Source organism: Saccostrea cucullata, unplaced genomic scaffold, assembly GCF_032062105.1.
Source record: "Saccostrea cucullata isolate Sc308-1 unplaced genomic scaffold, CSIRO_AGI_Scuc_v1 ctg125, whole genome shotgun sequence".
NCBI classification, from domain to species: domain Eukaryota; kingdom Metazoa; phylum Mollusca; class Bivalvia; order Ostreida; family Ostreidae; genus Saccostrea; species Saccostrea cuccullata.
Genome location: NW_026936290.1, coordinates 385,184 through 409,476, shown reverse-complemented (window position 1 = coordinate 409,476; position 24,293 = coordinate 385,184). Strand labels below are relative to the sequence as shown.

Sequence of the window (24,293 nt, the reverse complement as noted above, 5' to 3'; positions counted from 1 at the left end):
ATACTGTTCGTTATCTCCATATCCTTCTCGTATACATGTTGGCATATTTCTTCTTGCATAATGGCATAATATATCTTGCATGTAGAGAGCAGAAATATTCCACCATCAAAATTGCATGAAATAGTTTCTCATAAATTTCACCTGATTTGTTATTCGTGTGAATTCACATGAAATTTATGTGATTTTTGCCTGTGTATTCGAGGAATGATGCAATAAAATAAAATATCTAAACGTATTTGATTTCTTTTTAGACTGACGTTATCTATTGTGTACTTTTCAAATATTTTCAAGGTCAACACGAGTTTTTAGCCAATTATAACACTTGTAACAAGAAACACTGACCTATTTTTATATTCATATAAAGCAATATTTGTGCAAAATCTTATGCATGAAAAGAAGAAAACACTTGCTGTGGCCTTCAACTCGACATTTAGTGTATCGATGACGTATTGTCAATTAACATGGTCATTTCCTTTCCTACGTCGATACGATATATCCTGGTGAGCTTGAGATAAAAGATACCACAGAGTCTGACACATCTGTTTCATACTTCGATATTTTACTTGAAAAAGACTTTAATGGTAATCTAACAACCAAGACATATGATAAACCTTATGACTTTAACTTTTCTATCTTCAACTTCCCTTAATTATGCAGCAATATACCTTCATCACCTGCATACGGAGTGTATATATCTCAGTTGATTCGACACGCAAGAGCATTCACATGAAGGAGGTAAATTATTTACAAAAAAGTTAATGAAACAAGGATATCAGCAGTCTCGCTTAAAGTGATCATTTCATAAATTATATGGTCGATACAATGACCTTGACAGCAAATACAATTTATCATTGAGTCAAATGCTGACTGACGTTTTTCATACTAATTGTTAGTGCATTATTTATACACTGAATTGACGACGGGTTTTCCCGTTATTTCCCGATCATGACCGGTGTGGTCGGTCAGCAGGGGGTGCTCACTCCTCCATGGCACCTGATCCCACCTCTGATGTTTCGGAGGTCCGTGTTTGCTCTGCTCCTATTTTGTATTGTTTTATGGACTTTGACATTGAATAGTTTTCGTTATCTCCATATCCTTCTTGAAGTGGTGCATTGCATTTATTGGATAATTTACTGATATTCAATGAAAATTTGGGAATTTTAAACCAACTATAGCTAACAATTGACATTTTCAATCTGGAGAACAACATAAATGCGGGAATATTAAAGTATTTTTAATATTTATACATACCCTTCCCTCCCCTTCTTTATCACGAAATGGAAAACGAAAGTAGACAAAATGTCTTTCCACTAAATCATTATCTATTGTGCAATTTTATGATTAAAAAAGGCGTTTTTCGTCTAATTTTAGAACAAAGACAGGTTTCAGGCATTTAATAAATATGAATGAGTAAATTTAATTCATATGCGTCTTTATACAAATTAAAAAAAAACAATGATTCTGGATATTTTGGCTTTCGGATATGCTAATCAGGCGCGGATCCAGGATTTGGAGTTTATAACTTTGTAAAATTAGGCAAGGGGTATCCGCCTTAGGCCCCATATTAAATGGCAAAACCCTTATTTATACACATATTATGAATCCTGGATTCTAGAGATTTTGAAGGGTAAAAATTTCAGGTCTACCAAAGCCCTGGTGGGGGTCCAGGGGGCGAATCCCCCCAAGCTCCTGGATTCTAGAGATTTTGAAGGGTGAAAATGAGGTCTACCAAGTAGACATATTTGATTTACGCTAACTTTGACAATTTTAGGGGGGGCGCGCGCCGGGTGCGCCCCCCCTTAAATCCGCCACTGCTAATTTGTTAAGTTGTTAATATATGTATCATATGCTCCGCCTTGCCTTTATCGTTTTATTTTTCTTTTCTTCGTTTGCTGCAAACTGTATATTAGTTATAATAATCTGATTTATCTAGAATCAAATTTCTGCATAACACCCAAGCATATCAATAAATGGATTAATTTTAATGGACGTCACAATAATATTTTATAATAAGACTTAAATAAATAAAACTTTGAGTAATAACAATTGGAATGTTTATAGATGAAAGATATGGAAATAATGAACATAATTCACGTTTAAAAGTACATATAATCAATGCAGATTAGAAGCAGAGCAAACACGGACCAATATAACATGGACAGGTACCATGGGATTAGTAAGCATCCCCTGTCAACGGGTCACACCCGACTTGTGCTCCGTATCATGATCCGGTAAAATTTGGAAAAGCACATTCAATTAAGTGTGTAGAAACTAAAAAAAATGACTTTAAACAATACGACTCTGTAATCAGAAAATAAAATACAGTCCCTATGATAATCCTCAGATGGGATCAGAAGCTAAAGAGAAGGATTCCTTATCGAACAGTCACATTCGACATATGAAAATTCAGCTATGACAAAAGAATTAGACAGATTACATGAAAAGTATGTACTGGTCCCTGCTGACAAAGTAAGTAGCAACATTGTCTTTGTTTATAGGGGTCATTATTTAAATTGTATTTTAGAGGATCTGTGATTTAATTCTACAAGTGGTTATCAAATATATACCCATGACTCACTTTCTATGGAAGAAACTCTTCCAAATCATATGTCTTGATTCTTTTTAATATTCCCAACAACCAAAATGAATTTTAACTACTATATCTTTATTGGATTCCAAAACTTCATTTAAAAAATCCTTAGATTCAAATCCAAAGATTTCTAGAGGGTTCAAAAATGTTCTACTAAGCCTCTTTCTTTACTCCTTACTAAAATTTAAAGAGTTCTGAAGTACTGTGCAACAATATATTCAACAAGTGGTGTAAATCAGGCGTAGAGAGTTTTTTGCAAATCAGGCGTAGAAAGTTAAGAATTCGAAGGAATTTTTAGAAATGACAATTTTTTATGGAAATCAAAAGCATAAAAACTTACGACTTTTCAACTTTGTAGTTTCAACTTTATATTCAATCGTTCCCCACAATAATTTTAAAGAGGCTGGGTGATCGTGGCCATTTTTAGACTATTTTGATCTCCTTTAGAAGAAGAGCACCATACAAAGATATAATAAAATGATCAAAATGATGAAATTTAAGAAATTTTTCTTTGCCAAATGATAGTTGACAGTTCAATATATCATATCTAAAAAAAAAGTTATTTCTGGTGGTTAATAAAAGAAATACTAGTACACTGTAATCTGTTGACCCCCTAGCCTCCTTAAGTCCAGACTTCTTGACACCATTGACACCTTTTTTTCAATAAGAATGCAACTCGTAAATTTACCTAGCCATTTGTCAATTGCAAATTTATTGTATTATCTTATTATCAGTTAATTCGAGAAAACGCTCTACGTATGAACAATTTCTACAACGAGGTAATTCATTGAAAAACAAGTCTATGAAACAAATCTTAGCCGTCTCGTTTCAATTCCTCATTTTGTTATGCCTATGGTCGATACAAGGACTTTGTCAGCATACACAATTCATCACTAAGTCAAATACTGACTGCAGTTTTTCATACTAATCGTTTGGCCATTATTTACACACTGAATTGTCAACGGATATTTTCGTTATATCCCATGACAAGGAGCACACGGCGGGTGTGACAGGTCTGTATGGGATGCTCACTCCTCTATGGCAAGTGATCCCATCTCTGATGTTTTAGAGGCCCATGTTTGATCTATCCTATCCATAATATGCATTGTTTAGAGGATTTTTTTACTTTGAATACTGTTCGTAATCCCCATATTTATATCATTTATGAGTTAATAAATGGTATGAAACACGTCAGTAAAAATGTGATCCAAAGATAGGCTGTGTCTGCATTTGTATTATCAAAACCATAGAATAAATGTGTATATCAGCTTAATTGTTGATAACAGGTAGGAGATATCTTCTTATAAATTGATCCGACTAAGACTATGCTATTGTGCATCAAATATAAAAGCAATCGATACCAATTTTTTCAAACCCAACTTAAACCCAAAGCAGGAATAGTTACTGGATAGTTACTGAAAAAAATAAAATTTGTAATTTTCTTATTTTGTCTTTTCTCAGACAAGGATTGTGCTTTTAAAGAATGGAAAACAAAATTAGACTTTTGAATGATTATCATTTTTTTATGAATTTTCATCGGGGTTGGACCAGCCATTCACGCACAGATTTTAATGACGTCGTCCCTCGTAAAATAATTAAATACTTTTCAAGTATAAGCAAAAGGTAATCCTTAAATGGATTCTAAAAAAAAAGAAGATTCATAGTTTGAAGATGGTTTGATTTAAAGGTGCTTAGACACAGTTTTGAAGTTAATATTTTCTCAAATTTTCTGCATAATATTACGCCTTATTTATTGCAATAGCATTTCACTTGAAAATATAATGAATATCTTTTTTAATCTCGAAATTATTGAAACTTCGAATTTTTGGACGGGTTTGATTAACACACCCTTGCTCTCTCACAAATTAAATTTTGTTCTTAATACTTTAGAAAAGTGGCAATTTTATTGTGTATTAATGAAAAATATTAATACTATAATATAGAAAATTCAGAGTAAAAATGTTCGAAAATAAAACACCCTAACTAGTATCGTCAGTCCGTGCTCAGTGTTCTGTATAGTGTTTAACAAATTGATTGATTGATTATTAAATTAATTAATTAATTGATTGATTGATTGTATATTGTTAAGTCCCTCTGGAGAATTTTTCACTCATTAGAGACACCACCACTTGTCGGTGGAGAGCTACAAATTTTGTCCTATACTCGGCACTCAGGGCCATTAAGCAGCAAGGGATCTTTTTCGTGGCAGCACCTACTGCAACACGGAATCTCGGTTTATATGGTCTCATCCGAAGGACCTGTCTCCACGTCCCACAGTGCGACGTAAGCATCAACTCCTTACTTCGCGACTCTATAACCACTGTGCCACGCGGGCGACTTAACAAATTGAATACACCCGTGAAACAAAAACTGTTTTTGTAATCAGTGCACGAGTTCTGTTATTGTTAATGTTTACGATTCACCGGGCGTGTTAAATTGTTAAAGCCTGCAGACACCACTGAACACGTACTGACAATATAATGTGAGCGCGTTTTCTTTTCAAATATTTTTACTCTGAATTTTCTAGGTTAAAGTTATAATATTTTTCATTAAGGAGGCTGGGGTTCAACAAATAAACCATCAGTTATAACTTAATTTTTCAGATATGACATCTTAATTAAGCTGTCAACTATCATTTGGCAAAGAAAAATTGCTAAATCCTGCAGACACCACTGAGCATGTACTGACAATATAATGTGAGCGCGTTTTCTTTTCAAATATTTTTACTCTGAATTGTCTAGGTCAAAGTTATGATATTTTTCATTAAGGAGGCTGGGGTTCAACAAATAATTTATATTTTATATATTTTAGATTTGAAATTTGATCATTTTTGTATATCTTAATAGGAAGCTCTTCTTCTAAAGCAGATCAATATAGTCTGAAAATGGCCACAACCCCAGCCCTTTAATATACAACAAAATTGCCACTTTTCTTCAGTATTAAGAATAAAATTATAATTTGTAAAAGTGCAATGACGTTTAATCAAATCCGACCAGAAATTCGAAGTTTCAATAACTTCTAGATGATATAAGATTTTTATAATATTTTTTTTGTGAAATGCTATTGCAATATATATGAGTCGTAATATTATACAGAAAATTTTAAGAAAAAAATTAACTTCAAATCTGTGTCTATGCACCTTTAAGAGTGGCAAAGTTGTGTTCCAAAACAAAATTATAAATAAAAAAAGAGACCATCGACACCAAACTTATTTTGCAATGCGTCAGGACATTTTCTAAATTTGATCTAATCGATATTTTGAACCATTACAAAAGTCGAGAGTACGTTAACGTTTGCTCCATTGGTTCAGGAAGGCAACTGCTGGCCCAAGTTTATAAAACAATGTTACAAACTTGCTTCACCAAGTTCTCTTTATTTTGATGTGAAAGATGCGGGTCCTTCGGATAAGACCAAGAAGTACGAGGCCCCATGTAAGGGTTAAAGAAACCCTCAATGCTCCATGCCTTGAGTTCTTATGAAGAGCTAAAGAATCCGGGATTCTTTCCCTTAACCTTAATATGGTGACACTTTAATTATATGAATAAAAACATATTGAACAGAAAAACAGCAATATACAATCAGTCAATCATGGACATACTATACATAATTTAAAAGTAATTAAAAATCCGTGTACAAATAACTTTTGTTGTGAACCCTATCAATAAATAATTTAACAAGCGATCAACAATAATTAGTTATGATAAGGTTACAGATATCAGCTCACAAGCTTACAATTGAAATCAGACGATAAATAAATGCCAAAAGATGAACTAATTTGTTCCTTTTGTGATAACAGTGATTTTCAGGATAAAATTAACTATCTCCTTGCACTGTTCTCATTTTAAAGTACAAAGATTTGAACTCCAAAGTAAAAATTTTTAGCTTTCATCTTTTTATTAGCTTAAAAGTTAGATGGATTGTATTTCATTTAACGTTCCAGTCGAAATTCAATTTCTATTTTTCGTCCGTATAGAGAAGCCACCTGTTTTTGGTGAAATGTTACACATTTTTTATCAATATTGATGATATAGCACAAAATTTCTTAGTCATAGCTGTCATATACAAGACATCAAAAACTATTCAAATATAAAAATTGTCATTTTTCATTTACTTTCTTCCTTTTTAAATATTTACTGTATAGCATATGCGTTTTAACAAAAAATGATTAAAAAGTATAAAAAGGGAAAGCTGAGACACCGGGCTGAGGACAAAATGGGTGGACATCATAGCTATCACTGTTCAGGGAGGAGTAAGATATTTAATATTTATATTCTAATAAATGCATTGGAATTATTTCTCATCTGTATTTAGCTAGTTATTACGATATGCTGTCGTATATTTATATTAATAAAATGCTTTAATGTGTAAGAGTTTCATTCGTAATTAACGTAATCACACCATCAGAATATAATGAATTATTTTGTTACAACCTTCTTTTTTAGTTTGCAATCAAGCTGGAGTCGGAAAGCGTAAGTGAAACTAAAGGGAAAACACAATACCACTTATTACTGTATTGAACATATTTATGTTTAAATGAAGTTTACATAAAACTGACTGATATATGATGCATGAAAGTGATGGGCCACTTCAAAAGTATGGTGACATTTTAAACCGTTGACCTTTTATTCAGTTTCTATTATATCTTTCTACTAATTTTCATTACATACTACTGTTCTACTGGAACATCAGTGTTGTATGCATTACATTGAATTCACTCTTTTTTCTTTTTATTTAGAATCCGAATACAAATCAGTATAATGTTAAGTTTAGGTTTTTGTTTTTAAAACATTAGTAACTATTCAGCATACAGAGAGATTGTATTTGCTAAAGTATTATGTTTCAACCGCAGAATTTGTAGTATGTATACTTAAAACATAATCGTTGACACCCTTAAAACCCTTTGTGTCTTGCTCCGGTTTTGAGACAGATCGCATTACTATGAAAATGTTCTTTTGTATCAAATCAACTGTTGTCAAATAAGATATGAAAATGATAATAAGTTATATCTACTTAAAAATAAATGTTTGATACACCAAGTTGAAATCACAGTAATCATCAAAAAGGTTTTTTTTCTTCAAAGTCTTTCTTTGGGGGAAATTATGAAATGGATTTTTCAGACTTCATCAATTTCTTTACTTATCATTATACTGAGTTAAATATCAAAGAAGTAAATAGAGAAAACTGGAAATGTGAATTTGTTAAATATTGGCATTTGGCATTTACATTTATACGTCGATTTGAAGGCAACGGTAGCAGATTTTTGTTTTAATATCAATCCTTCTTCTTTACAATTGCAAGATCGTAAGCTATTTTATCCTATCAAAGTTAAAGTAGAGAAAGCATTATCTCTACATAAAGGCGCTTGGACACGGATTTGAAGTTAATACCAGGGTATTTTCTCAAAGATTCGATAGAGTATCATTATTTATATGTTGCTATTATAGCATTCCAAATGAAATTAAAATGAAAACTTATTTAAACTGGAAATTATTCAAACTACAAATTTTGGGAAGTGTTCGATTGATACATCCTTGAACTTTCAAACAGCAAACTTTATTCTTAAGATTCATGAAATTAGAAATTTTGTCGTGTTTTAATGAAATATCTAGAAAATTCAAAATTCAAAATTCAGTAACTAATATCGTCAGTCGTGCTCAGCCGTGCCCAGTGATGATGTGTGCTGACTTTTACAAATTAAACATACTCGGTGAAACGTTAACATTTACAACAGCAGTAGATTAAGAGCCCGTGCTCTGTTTACAAAAACGCTATATGTTACAAGGAGGCGTTTCTCAATATCTGTTTTGTATATATTATTTTCTTGATCATGACAAGGAGCACACGGCGGGTATGATCGGTCAGCAGATGATGCTGACTCCTCCATGGCACTTGATCCCACCTCTGATGTTTCGGAGGTCCATGTTTGCTCTGCTCCTATTTTGTATAGTTTTATGGATTTTGATATTGAATACTGTTCGTTATCTCCATATCCTTCTTCGTAATGTATGAAAAAATATTCAAAATCGTAATAACATTCTGATTTCTAAACCAGTTTCTAAACGTTTTTACAAAATCCAAACACTTAAACATTTGAACTTGGAAAATTATTTTTCTTCCCAAAAGGATTATATAAGGAAAACTACCCCTGGTATCTTGCAGAAATGCCTGATAATGTACCTCAATTTTTTGTAAGTAAACATGTTTAAGTAGCAATACTTCAATGACAAAATCTTTGAAAAATTTATCTATTATTAGGGAATGTTTCGTCTGTCCTTAATTTGCCAAATTCTGCACACATCACCGAGCATGGACTGACAATACTGGTGAGTTGGTTTTACAACAAGAATGGTTCTACAGAGTAAAATATGATGTAAACGTATTCATATTTCAGGAGAAATGCCAAACAGTGCATCGTTGGACATTAACACCAATGAAGGTATTGAGAATGTACAATTGGACTTTTACGAGGAGCGCTGACTTTTAGAGTTGACGATTACTTTAACACTAGAGCTATGTACGGTAGCTCTTTTATGATATAAATATTTATCTCAACATTTAATTAAACGAAAATAACGGGTTATTTCAATGCACAAATAAATTGTCCTTAAAGAAAACGATAACTTCCCTTCCCTCAACTCCCGCTCTTCACATGTTAGTGCCCCGAACACCATACCTATGACCACTTTAAAGGTTTTCATCTGCAATATCAATTCTGTACTTTCGTACATGATACAAGTTTAAATGTCCAAGTAAACCGTCAACTGTAGAAGTCAGCGCTTCTCGTAAAAGTCCAATAGTATCACATAATACTAGTAAGCAAATCTCTATCAAACTATAGTATATAGTACATAGTATATTGTTTTTATATCATATGTTTACGAATGCTGAAACCTTACATATACTTCAAGTTTCATCAAGTTTCAGTTGCAGAAACCATTTGGATTCGTGCACAGCGGAAACTTGATGAAACTTGAAGTTTCAGCACCGAAACTTTGCGGAAACTATATAGTAAGCTTAAGTTTCCGCAGAGTTTCAGAAGTCTTTCAGCTATGCGGAAACTTTTTTTTGCATCCAGTGACTCATGTTCAAGTTGATAATTGTACATTTTATTTTAAGCAAGTCCAAGGCCCTTTTAGTTTCTTTACCTTATAAATAACGATTCATTTCTTGAACCAGCATTGATATACAGTATTTTTGCACTACATAATGCAGCAGTACGTGGAGCGACAGACCTTTGCTTCATGGTCTTGGCCATTAAGATGTGTATGAGCAAACGGTTCAACAAAGTCCCGGAGAGCCCTAAGGATATGAGGCTTAAAAGCTTTTGGTTGGAGGGAGTGAATAAAATATCAGAAAACACGGCCCTTCCAAAGAGTTTTGATAAAAGCAAAGAGACTGACGTCATCATTCACGGATACTTGGTAGATTCGTCACTTCCGGAGATAAAGGATCTAGCATCCTCATTGAAAAAAGTATAAATCATTATTTAAATTGTGTTTAAGAAATAAATGTCTGTAAAGATGTATTGGAATATATTTTTATTTTAAATTAGTTAATTTAAAAAATACATTGTTCAGCTTCTTGAATCGTATTCTCCAAAGAGATTAGGTTATACATTACTGTACACATATTTCATTTTGATGTGATATTGTTCTAAGTATATTAAAAAGAAAGAAACAGAGATTTGCAAAATATAATCTAAGATAATATTCACGAACAAGCAATGAAATTTTGATCTATTTAGTATATGGATATAATAGATAATATTTAATAAAGACATATTTCTTGCATTTCTTTTTGATTTTAAAATTCATTATTAAACAAATATAACAGAGACAGCACAATGTCCTTCTGGTTGACTGGGGAAGAGGAGCCAGCATTAACTATGCTCAGTCTGCCTCTAATGTACAGACTGTTGGGGCATATGTGTTCCAAATTCTGAACAAGAACAAGATTCCCTGGGACAAGGTCCACATCATAGGTCAGGGGTTAGGAGCACATGCGGCTGCGGAGGCAGGGAAGCTCTCCAAAGGAAAAATAGGGCGCATCACTGGTAGGAATAAGGAGTGTCCGCATTTTTTATTTTTTTTTTGTATCTTAAATGTCAATTTTATTTTTTAGACACACTTTATTTCAAACATTACATATTTAATGAAAAAAATATATAGTTTTCACAAGCTCAACAAAAATCAATCAACCAAAGTATATTTTTAAAAAGTCCATATCAATAATTATTTGAATTTTTACTATATAGGATTGGACCCAGCAAGTCCCTTGTTTGAAAACTCTACGTTTGCAATTAACAAAGGAAGTGCCCAGTTTGTGGACATCATCCATACAGACGCTAGACCTTTTGGTGAGTATTTATAATATGGTGACGGACTTTGATATGATTTTGTTACCTGGTATTGTCTCATTTTATCTTCCATAAAATTCATGTGTAAGTGATGAATGTATATTGCTACCGTTATAAGGAGATTTGACGTTGGAAAAATTGAAGTCATCATCTTTTTCATAAAATTTGTTGTTAAATTACTATTTAAACTTTTTTGTGTGTGGGAGTTCAGATATATATCGAATAAACGTAGTAATGAAAATCGATATTTTTAATAGATAAAACGTTGTCCATAATATTACAATGTTAAAATGAGGGCGAAAGCAGATTTCTTCTCTTCTATGTAGTATTTGAATTCTGTTTTATATCATGTGATGGAACCAATAAATATCTTGGAATGCTAAACCTATTTAATAAATTGTTGAACTTCTATCATTATAAAAGATATAATCTCGCAAGGGTCGTCATTTTGTCACAAAAGGGCACATTTGATATGTTACCCTCCAACTTTAATTTACTTATATCAAATCTGGAAAATGCAAGTACCTTATCAATGAATTATTATCTGCATGAACCATAATTCCTTTAGACACGAAATGAAAGTTTTATTGTTTTAAAATCACTGCAGTGACTACGGGTTTTTCTGTCATTTACCGATCATGACAAGGAGCACACGACGGGTATGACCGGTCGGCAGGAGATGCATACTTCTCCATGGCACCTGATCCCATCTCCGATGATTTGGGGGTCTGTGTTGGCTCTGTTCCTATTTTGTATTGTTTAATGAACTTTTGTTTCACTCAATAAGTATATTTGTAGAAAGTGTCTGAAAACCATTTAGAACAGACAGATTAATAGAGGAGTGACTACAGTATTTCCTTCAACTGGTAGTTGCTTACAGAGACTTCATTTTTGAAGGTTATGGAATGAGAAGACCATGTGGCCATCTGGACATCTACGTCAATGGCGGAAGGCGGCAACCAGGGTGCACCTATAACCCGAAAAAACCCGTCAGGATCCATAAGCTTAAAAGTAAGATCTCATTTACATACTGGTTTTTATAATGGACTAACTATGCTTACATTAAAACATTCCTTTGGGGATCTTTAATTTAATCTACTTTTTTATCTCTTCAGAGGCGACTTTTGGAAAAGCCTGTGGACATCTAAAAGCAGTGGCGTACTACGTAGAATCTATTAGAGACAACTGTAAGTTAAGAGCCTGTGAATGTACCTTTAAGAAATTTCTGGCATCCAAATGTAGCCGTACCAAGTGTGTGTTCTGGGGGTACGACACCACTAAAGGCGCCAAGGGAACATACTACGGTGTAACCGCCACAGCCTTCCCGTACTGTAGAACTGATGGTTCTGAGTAAGCTATGTGGAAAACCAGAACATTCGTACCAGATGTTTGAGATGTTTCTTTTTCATCAGTATCATATCAATGTTTTCTCCCAAATAAAGTTCTTTTTCTTGCATCAGATTATATTTTGCGGGTTTATGTTTCAACAATTCCTTCAACTAAATAGCACTTTAAATTAACATTGCAAAATGTAGAATTATATACAAGTGTGTAGTCATACGGTTACCATTAAGGTTTGAAACAAGTTTTTTTTATATTTTTTATTCGAAGAAATATATACGTTCGTTAGAGTCTGTTTTACTCTTTCACTCATAATTCTCTTTCTAATATCAAAATTTTCATATTGATATTGATAGGGTGCTCGTGTTTCTCTTTGAAAATATCGGAGACCATGTCTTCCATTAGAACTCCTTGAGCATAATTTGAGCCACATTCTTTGCAGACCCTTTCTTATTTATATTAAGCAGAATGTATTCAAAAACTTCCACAAAAATCAAGTAGTATTGTTGTGACCTTCAAATTGACATTAAAAAGAACGTTTTTATCAATTGATAATCCCAAGTTTCAAATATTATATATCCCATTGATCTCGAAATAAAGGACCTACGGAATCTGATATATGTTTCTTATTTGAATGCTTTGCTAGAAAAATATATTAATGATAAACTGATATCTTTATGATAAATGTGATGACTTCTACTTTCCTTATTCATGCCTTGATTGTTTTTTATGGTTGACGTATACGTACAATAACCTTTTTAGCAAAATGCTTTAAGTCAAATGTTGACCTGCGTCTTTCATACAGTATTTTTATGTCCTAGTTTTACACTGAATAGTGTACAGATTTTTCAGTGTACCTGATCATGATAAGGAGCACACTGTTGGTGTGACTGGCCGGATGGGATGCTTACTCACTCATGACTATTGATCCCATCTCTGTTGTCAGATGTACGTGTTAGCTCTGCTCAAAATTTATATAGTTAAATAAAAAAGTTTTTTTTAAATAATCGATGCCTAAATTTAGATATTTTTTTCACATTTTTTCTTCAAATATCTAACAGGTTATTTAATTATTGAACGACATGACCTCCAAAATGGTGAATAATGGAAATAAATAACTCGTAGAAAAAAAATCCATACAAAAACAATGTATCATTTATTGAAATGAAAATATGCACCGCATAAACGTATAATTATAAAAGCAATAAAATATACACAATACGATAAAAAGGATTTACTTATCTTCCCACGTACCTTCATCCAAGACAATAACTTTTCTATATCTGTGATATGTATTCCTTAAATGCCTAATTAGTTATAATTTATACAGCTAAAACTCTAATACTAGTTAACAAGTAAATATAACATATTTAATTGATACAAAAAAAGAACTTTGAAATCATATCGCAAGACACCCTCTTATAGTTTTTAGAACAAAATATGTGGTATATCTTAATATTAAATGTAAGATTTATCTGAATCCGGAATCAGAAAACTTTAATTATCATTATTAAAAAAAATATTCTAACATGTACAGCATTTCTGTCCTCCTAAGTTTCCTCATTAGGATAAAACCATCATTATACAAAACAAAAATTAATATAACTGTACTAATTATAACTTATACAAGTTCTAATGAATAAGATCAATACAAATGACATAATCATTTAAAAGGGATTTCTCTTTTCCCTGTTTTCTTCAGAAATTAATATTCGTAAATGTGGATCTGAATATAATAATTATGGAGTAGACAAATTTGGACAATTTGTGAGTATTTTGTTTAAGTTAGATATAAATCTGCTGTAAGGAGTTAAAACAAAATACTAGTACATATCATGCTATTTGAGAGTGATTAGATACTGCTACCTGAAATAAATCGGAATTGCAGTATATGTTGACCTTTTGTCTATAATGCATTGCCTTGTTCATCAATAAAACTCCATCTTATACAAATGTATATGTATGACCGTCTGTAAACACTATCTGTAGTACAATGTATACAAGGGATGATCAAAAACTTAGCGAACTAATTGAATTACTTCCATAAAAGAAACAAGGAGCAACTTTATACAGCATACGTTATTTATATATCTTGCTATGTGTGTACCAAATTTTATTCTAATCTGAATTAATTGTGGTTTTGTAGATATAGAGATAGTTCGCGAACTTTTTGATCACCCCTCGTAAAAGACCATCAACACTAAGTGCAATACAGTATCATAGTCATTTACATTACATTTCCCCGTATAATTATTTGCAAATTAGTTTTTTTTTTAAAAGAAACATAAGAATTTTAAAGTGAACAGTATGTAAACGCCTGTTTCAGAAGGTTCTCCATTTCTTTATCAAAATAAAAAATGTCAAGCAAATGTTTCATAATTATACTAAGCCAGATAAGTGCGAACTGTGCCCTTAATGAACTGATCACACAACAAGCAATGCTTAATAGATGGTGCACAGTCAGTGCATGTACACAAATGTCCACAAGGAAGAAAGACGACCGAAGCAAAACCAGTCGAACACTTCCGACAGTATGTCGACTTCCGGAGTTCTTCATTTTCTTTTATCACAAGGTTGTCTGTTTGAACAACTGGGTCGTCTAGAAGAAAAAGAAATGCACAATACTTTACAATTTTATCTAATGCTATATGTTATTTTCAGAATAAAAAATAGAAATTTTCAAGAATAAAAATTAGAATTTTTTTCTGAACTCATCTGGAATGGTGGATTAGGCGAATCCATGTGATATGATGAGTTTGTAATTGTGGAAATTAATTAACTTACCTTTCTTCTCTAATTCTTCACAAACAATATTGTTGTCTTCAATATCAAATATTATTTCTAAAAGTTCCTTCGCTGAAAATGATTTCTCTACAAAATATGTGCACACGTCAAATTATGATGGCAAAAAAAGATTGGGAAAATTAATTGAATTTGTTTAATATTTGGTTAAAGACTAACCTCTGTTCTGCTTCTGAAAAAACGTAACTGCTTGTTTGACTACTGATTCATCGTACCCGTTCTGTAGCAAGCTCTGGATCGCTGGACTATTCATAGTATCAATTTTTGACTTTCCTTAAACATCGGAAATTTAAACAATAAATACACAAAAAATGAAAAAGCCAACGGGAATAAAATATGGAGAGTTGAACAATTCAAAGGTCTACTGAAACAATACAAATCAGGAGAGCGACACGTGTCTTTAAAAAGTCAGAGGTGGGATCTGGTGCCGTGGAAAAGTAAGCACCCCCTTTCGACCAGTCACACGGTCCTAACACCTGTCGTATGCATTTTCTTTTTCATTATTGGCCAAAAGGAAAAATTGAAAAATAAGTGGGAAATTATGGTCTACAATAAGTATGAAAACAATAGTCAGTAATCGACTTATTGATAGATTGTATTTGCTGACAAGGTCTTATATCGACCATAGAACTTCCGAAATGATGACTTTAAAAAGTATTGTTGATATCCTTGTTTCATCAACTTGTTTGTCAAAAGCTTTCTTTCTTTTAGAAATTGTCTGAACATAGATGTTCTTGTGTATCCAATCAAATGGGAGACAAAAAATCAAAATCCAGGTGATAATGGCTTATTGCTACGTAAATAACATTGTTTTGTTATAATTATCTACAAATATGTCTTCTCCGAATTATTCCTTGAATAATATTTTAGAAAATTATAAATTTCATTCATTTCATCCTTTTTTAAAAAAAAAACTGTATGCATACTCTTAGTTATAAAAATACTTCATACATGTACTTTATTTACAAGTTTCTTTAAATACCTTGAGATTGATCGTCTTTGGAGTACAACTCCCTTCTTGCAAGATACTACAAAAAAGTTAAGAACATCGGTTTCAATTTTATAGAGGAAACCATTGAAACAATGGTCATTTGACTGAAGTAAGACATTATCACTCCTACTTTATCTATGAATGAGAATATAAGTATCTTATATCACTGATAATAAAATTATTATTACTAATATTATTATCAATGTTCAGAATAACTGATATAACATACAGATACGAACATTCATTTCTGGTAATATACATCGTAAAGGTAGTAAAGAAAGTTCGTTCCACATTTTTCTTTTTTTTTTTCGAAAGAAATACGATAAGAAGATATTTACATTTTGTGATATTTCATGTTTACAGAGTCCATTCTTGGTACTGATAAGGTTTTTAACTGTCTTTTGTTGAATCAATTAGGAGTGGACAGGTATTAAAAAAGATGATGTCAGTTCAGAAAAATTAGGAATGACGCATATTTGTTACATAAATTAAGCAGACAGGTCAAAACATCCTTTCAAATATTAGGCAAAAATAATCAAATCTGCTAAAAGATTGACAAACCTATTGTTTTGAAAAGTGATCTATCGTTCTTATACCTATATGCTATATGCTCATCAGCTTGTCTGATGCAAGATAAGCTATGAAGAAACAAAAGTAAATTATTCTTTATTTACACTCAAAATGAACAGCATTTCTATCATTCGGGATCTTTTAAGATGTTATATAAGTTTTCATATGAAGAAAAATTCTATAATTTCCTGATAGAAATAAATTGCTATAAATCTAAAGCACACTCTTGTGATTTTGTCAGGCTTAAAATTCCACCTCTTTAGGTAAGCACTAGTTTGAAATTTTTGAAAATATTTCATCATGGAACGTACTTTCTGAACACCCCTTATATATACTTTTTTTTTTACATTGATACGAAGATTTACTTCTGTTGATAACTATATACATCGCATACTATGTTTTTACCACTGATACAAACACTTATTTCTGGTAATATATATACATCATGTACTATGTTTTTAACATTGAATACTATTTGGACATAGTACATTCAAATATAAACACTATTATAAAGATTTCACAGTCCTTTCATTATTATAAATAGACTTACCTCATCTGGGTTCGTGTTCCGCAGCTTCTCTAATTCGATAAAGTCATGACCTTTGACATTGATTACAAAGACACATTCAGGAGACCACCGCGCATGCTCTCCCCACGGCGTGTCCCCTTCCTCCCATTCCTGTAAACCCAGACCACAGAAGAAGCAGAAGACAGCATCACTCTTTCCTACAAAATATTAGGACATGATTATATAAAACACAACTTTCATTGCATGTAGTAAAAGTAGCTTTATAGGCATCATGACTGTTAAATTTCAATAAATTTAAGTTCAGTACCCACCCCAACCCCATGAATCTCTGTGTAAGATTTATGTTTGGGCATTTTAATGCATTTATCGTCATAGTTAATTAAACAAATAGATGGAAAGACAAGTTCTTTCAGGTTATTAACTTTTCTACAGCTATGATTTAAAAAAAAAAAAAGCTCGTCTCCTGTACAATGATACTGCGTTGTTAAACTTTCTAGTTTTAGTTTTTTCTTAACGTGTAGGCTACAAGATTTTCTGATTAAATAAGGAATTAAGAACTGCATGTTTACTGCTAATTTGTAGCAAACAAATTGGGGACAAAGCTCTGTGCAATGAAATGTTAAACTCGCTTCCAAATCTATAATGTTACTGTCCGAGATTTAACGAAAAGAAATTAAATCTTTTTTTATTTTCATGGCAGAACCTGTGGCGAAATAATTCGGAAGAAAAGAGACTTACATATATACAAACAATATACATGTATTTGACATTCCGAGATGACGTATAGTATACATTGATTCTATACAAACCAATTCATTAAATACATGATATCTGTGAAGAGTTAATTCCCTGGTTATAAGAATCATACCCGAGTAAAAGAACCCAGCATCTGCCAATTCTTCTGGCTTCTGAGTGAAAAAAGCAGGCCAGTTTTCGAAAGTATTGAGGCGTGTGGCCTTTACAGCGTATTGCTGGTACTTTGGTTTAGATGTATTGATGCCGTATTCTCTTGCTAGTCTCAGAGCCTTGTCTGCTGTATGTCCTCCTGGAGCTTCTGAAGGTAAATTCTGTGGTACATGTCTGTTTGTTCTTGTGGCGTTATCGGGAACATTCGCGCCACTTCCAAACTCGTCATATGACGTAGACTGTGATTGGTGACGACTATACCATAAACTGCAATCAGGTTCACTACAGTTACTGTGCATCATCTTTATTATAATTTTGCTGATGAAAATCATATGCTAAAAAGTATGTATATGTAAGCCTGCACCAAAGCAACACTGTATATAAGTCAATACAAGGAACTGTCTACCGATCCTGACTCTTCTGACGTCGAAGGTCTCTGTTCACTAGGCATAAACCGGAAGTCCCTCAGTACGTTGATTATTTTAACTATTTTGTAAACTTTGAGATACCCAGTGCACTTATTTTCATGTTTTGGTTTACTTGACCACATGCAGTATCGCTGCGGTTTACTTCTTTGGATTTCATTGTAGATAACCACTCCCATTTATAGTCGTTAAATCATCCTTCCGATATGTATGTCATTCTATTTTCGTCTTTGCTAGAAGAAAAAAAACCAATATTTATGCACAAATAAAAAAGAAAACTGACAGTTTCCAATAATTCATATTACTACGGTACATATAGGTACAGCAGAATTTACTTCCATCTCTTCTGACTCTCTTAAGTGGGCAATACTAGTATTGAAAGAAAGCATATGCTCTACCAATTCCTTATCTTGATTGGGGAGCTTAAATAAAAGATACCAGTTTGAAAAATCTGTTTCATATATGGATATTTTTCCTCAAAAAGACGTTATCGATAATCTAACAATCAAGCTCTATGATAAACATGATGACTTTAACTTTTCTATCGTCAACTTCCCTGACCTATGACCTATACGGAGTTTATATATCTCAGTTGATTCGTTATGCAAGAGCATGCTCTACGTATGAACAATTTCAAAAACGAGGTAAAATTATTGACAAAAAAGTTGATGAAATAAAAATTAAACAGTCTCGTTTAAAGTCATCGTTTCGTAAGTTCTATAGTCGATACGTTGACCTTGTCAGCAAATACAATTTATCATTGAGTTAAATACTGCTGACTGACGTTTTCCATACTAATTGTAAGTCCATTATTTATACACTGAATTGACGACGGATTTTTCCTTTGTTTACCCACGCGCATACGCATGGCGAGCGTGACCGTCAGCAGGGAATGCTCACTTCTCCATGGCACCTGATCCCACCTCTAATGTTTTTTAGGTCTGTGTTTGCTCTGCTCCTATTTTGCATTGTTTTATGGACTTTTGATCTTGATTACTGTTCGTCATCTCCATATCATTCACTACTTACAAAAATATTACCTGTTGTGAAAGAAAAACTTCAGACATACTGACTGTGTTACAACATATTCTAAGAATGGTGTTAATCATGATCCTAAAAAGCTCGAAAGAACTTTCAAAAACTTAAAAATTACCCATTTTTCTGAAGTTCATAACAACAAAACTTACGACTTTTCTATTCTTTATAAAAATTTCCTCGTGATAAATTCAAATCTAGACTTTTTGTATCGTAGATAACTCTCGTAATGAAAACAAAACTCCGGATCCACATCTTGTGATTGGTTATCAGCGACATAACTTCGTTGAAAACCTCTCTTATATACAAGTACACTGAACTTCAAACTGCTATAAATAGAATGCTGGAGTTCCCCAATGACAGCTTTTATGAAGCCTTCAGTTTTTCAATAAAATGTGGAAATTCAGACGGGCATTAATTGTACTTCTTTTTAAGCCGACTTGCTTTATTTTCCTATGAAACAAAATTTATTTAAAAACTTTATACAAGAGAAGGCCTTCAATTCGATATTCAGACTTATCACTTATCTTTATAATTAACAATACTGTCTAGTAATTAGTTTCATTCCTATGTCGAATCAATATATCCCACTGAACCTGGGGCCCATTTCACAAAACTATCTTATGACTAAGATCTGTCTTAAGACCGAAAATTATCGTAAGATTGCACCATAGCCGTTTCACAAAACTGTCATATCTTATGATAATCTTAAGATCTATCATAATCTTAAGACAACTAGATACATGTCTTAAGTCGAAAGTGAAACTTGTGACAGTATGTATTTTGCCTAAAAACCAAAGAATTTTTAAAGAAAACGGCTTTTAGAGATTGAACAATTCTTTATATACTATATCAGGCCAGTCAGAACAATGTCAACCCCCCCACCACCACCCCCCCCAAAAAAAAATAGCCAAAAAATTATACGATAGAAAAGCTAAAATGTACCTGCTTTATATTTTCCCACTTTATTCATTTCAAGACATTTATTTTTGGTTGTACCCTCTCCCAACTGAATTGCACCCCCCCCCCCAAAAAAGAAAAATTTACTTTAGTTTATTTCGTTACTTTGTGGCAGACAATATATAAATGGTTTTTATATGTCTCTAATTGTGGTGATTTAATTTCAAAGTAAACATTTTATTCGGTCGTACAAAATTATATAAAAAATCAAATACATGTCGTTCAGTTTCTGAGGTATCCTCTTAAACCACAGGAATGTGTATGACAATTCAATATGCTGTAATATTTGATGCTGTATGTACATGCTTTCTTTATGCTTTTTTAGGATAGCATTGAAACAGCAAAATTTTGATTGGAATTTTTTCTTTCGTTTCTCTTCTTAGTCTGTTAGCAGTGATATATTGTTGCAGTAAGTTGTAACGTTTCAAAGACACCTGTATTGAATTGATTTTATGAACTAACTTTGTTATTCATTGTTAAAATCGTTCATAATTTGCAAAGCTTCAGATACAACAGTAGATTTAATTAAAAGTAATCACATGCATTTTTCAGAAACTACTATTTCCCGAGCAAGAATCATTTAAGCAAATTTTATTTATTAATTTTTTGTAATGAAATTAATTCAAAATTTATTTTAATGACCTCCTCCCAACATACACACACACACACACTCTCACACCCTCCCACATGATGATGCAATAAAATGTTGTTTTTTGTCAGGGCATATATGCAAAAGAAACTATATGAGACACACATTATTTCAACATTTCGAAGAAAATTACAGAAAAACTTCGCGAAAATATATCTTTAAAAAAAAAAAATCCCTGTGATATTGAATAATGGAATTTGTCTTAAAACTTGTCTTAAGATATCTTATACTTAAGATAGTTTTGTGAAACAGCAGTGACAAATCTTACGATTGTCATAAGTCAGATCTTAAGATGATCGTAAGATCTATCTTAGGACAAATCTTACGATAGTTTTGTGAAACGGGCTCCTGAAATAAAAGACACCATGTATATAGAGTCACACATGCTCCATATTTAAATGTGTTATACTGACTGTAGACGGTACAGTAAAGGCCAATACATGAATACTAGTAACTAAATTGTATGGCAAACGAGATGACTTCAGCTTAATAATAAAGTGTTTTGTCTCCCAATTAATGTATACATTCTCCACTACAGAGGTTGCTCAGAATTTGTTCAGTTTTGAAACTGACGCAGGTTACTCGCTGATAAAATTATGCATAAGATATCAGCAACATCGTTTATTGCAGCATTTCGTAAATTTTTTGATCGTTAAAATGATATTGCTAGAAAATACATGAATAATATAACCTATCTTTGGATCGTATTTTGGAAACTTCCCCAATAGTTAGTTATATTTGTTATAATTCCGTCTACCTGATAAATACACAGGACTCATGAAGGGTGTGACAGGTCAACGGGGATGCTTTATCCTCCTAGGCACCTAATCCCACCTCTGGGAGTTTACGGGGATCTGTGTCTATAGGTTTTATGCCTTCTTAAGACAATTGTAATGTTTATAGATTTATTTAGATTGATCACTGTTCCTTATGTTAACCTTATTTACTTATGTAAATGTATATGTTTACTGATCATGAAAAGCACAGTGACGTATATAACCAACAATCTAGATATATAGGCTGACACCTCTCAACGCTACAGTTTTTCATGCTGCTACATAACTTTTGGTCAGCGATGACAAATATTTCAAACTCAAATTACATTTCAAAGAATGAACATGATGAAATTCTTGAACAATTTTGAATAAAGGAGGGAAATATGTGCATTGAGTGTAATTAAGAACCTATTGTTCTTATAGAATGTATTTTTATCTCTCACTCAATGCACGAGACACGTACCGTCACGAACAACTAATCCATTTTTATTGATTGGATAGGGTCGGGGCATCTAAAATTAGTCTAAGTTCAAGGATTTATAGATCTAACTGAAGATTACGTTGGTTACTATATTTAATTCATATTTAAGTGATTTTACTTAATTAAACATGTTTAATCACAGATAGCCTTTTTCTGATTAAGCTTTTGTTTCATTATGTTTACAGGTCTGTCGAGTATTTGGTTTTGAATTCCGGGACCAGTCAGGGTTTTTTAAAAACATATTTTCCTATTACTCAGCTACATTTAATTACTACATTACATTACCAGCATATGAGTATATGAAAACAAGTTTCAAATGTCAGTCAACCGTGCAACTTTTCCTTGTAACGTAAAAATGAAACACCTGAGGGTATAATGTTTACAATGGACCTATTTATAACTCAATATACTCTGTTCAAATAATTTTAAACTTAATTTATTTTTTAATAAAAGACGAACTTTCAGTATTATAAGGAAAGGGAAACATATGTATATGCATTTCACTTTTTGTTCAACAATTTTAATCCCTGCAGAAAAAATGCACCAGTATATTGATTTAATTAGAATTAAAGATTCATTGTTGACATTAAGAGAAATTCAAAAACACATCTGTGAACGTACTATATAAATACATTTATCTACTTTTCTCTGAATTACTTAAATGATTTCATCAAATATAATTATATAGAATAAAAATACTTCATGCATATATATATATATATATATATATATATATATATATATATATATATATATATATATATATATATATATATATATATATATATACAATCTACTTACTTGCTGACGACCTCCTAGTGTTTAATTCCCGCCGATATAAATAGGGATTCCGGCTATTCTATAAATAGTAACGTGGTTCATCGCAAATAATCTTGACATTGTGAGAAGAGCTATCGGTTTTTCTTCTTTTTTTTTACCAGGAGGGAGGAGGGGGGGGGGTAATTCACTTTTGGAATTCAATATATAATACTTAGTTGCCGAATTTTTAATTGGGACTTCTCTTCTGGATTGTTAAATGTAAAAAAAAAAAAAAAAAAAGTTTTATAAGATTTGGAATCTAATGTAATTACACTAGCTTATCAGTTCTCAAAAATACAAATATTCCTAAGAATAGCTTTATTCTATACCGTACAAGGTCATTCTCTAAAAGTAAAACGCTTCAACGCATAGAAAGACATATTGATGTGACTGACGGGGAATTTGAATTTTTTATATTTTTGAGAAACTGTATGATCTTGATTGATTTTTTTTTAAATTTAAGTTCGGATGAGGGTTATCAATCCACACCTCATGCGCATGTGGAAATACCATGTTTAATAAAAAGACGCATATATATATATACCACATCACTATTTTTCATACCCCCCGCTTGAAAAGCGGGAGGGTATATAGTAATCGTTAATTCCGTCCGTCCGTCCGTCTGTTACGCTTTGGGGTACCCATCTCTTATCCGCAACTCCTCTCATACCACTGAATGAAATTTGATGAAACTTTCACAGAATCTTTATTACATATTGCCATTGTGCACCTCCTTTTTACTTTTTGATCCGACACATATTTTGGGTTTTCCGGCCACAGCAAAACATGGACTTTGCCATTATAACTATATGGAGGCGGGGGTATCATTTAGTGAGCTCATCGCTCACAGGACCTCTAGTTATTATACCCCCCGATTGAAAAGCGGGAGGGTATATAGTAATCATTAATTCCGTCCGTCTGTCCATCCGTCTGTTACGCTTTGGGGTACTCATCTCTTATCCGCAACTCCTCTCATACCACTGAATGAAATTTGATGAAACTTTCCGGCCACAGCAAAACATGGAATTTGCCATTATAACTATATGGAGGCGGGGGGTATCAT

The 24,293-nt window shown here is 32.4% G+C and overlaps 2 protein-coding genes across 2 annotated transcripts; one reads left to right on the top strand and one right to left on the bottom strand.

Annotated features, from left to right (window-relative positions):
- The first annotated feature begins 8,973 nt into the window (after positions 1-8,973).
- LOC134245305 (pancreatic triacylglycerol lipase-like) lies at positions 8,974-12,313 on the top strand. Its single transcript, XM_062727615.1, has 6 exons — positions 8,974-9,026; positions 9,803-10,062; positions 10,424-10,643; positions 10,845-10,946; positions 11,844-11,957; positions 12,062-12,313. Exons 1-6 carry the CDS (start codon positions 8,987-8,989, stop codon positions 12,298-12,300), a joined length of 975 nt encoding a protein of 324 aa, XP_062583599.1. The 5' UTR covers positions 8,974-8,986; the 3' UTR covers positions 12,301-12,313.
- Positions 12,314-13,900: 1,587 nt separating this feature from the next.
- LOC134245303 (baculoviral IAP repeat-containing protein 3-like) lies at positions 13,901-23,237 on the bottom strand. The gene is made up of 7 exons (XM_062727613.1): positions 23,213-23,237; positions 18,048-18,743; positions 17,201-17,376; positions 16,072-16,117; positions 15,249-15,362; positions 15,072-15,158; positions 13,901-14,886 (listed from the first exon to the last, which is right to left on the bottom strand). The coding sequence occupies exons 2-7, from the start codon at positions 18,415-18,417 to the stop codon at positions 14,672-14,674; spliced, it is 1,008 nt and encodes a 335-aa protein (XP_062583597.1). The 5' UTR covers positions 18,418-18,743; positions 23,213-23,237; the 3' UTR covers positions 13,901-14,671.
- Between the last annotated feature and the right edge of the window lie 1,056 nt (positions 23,238-24,293).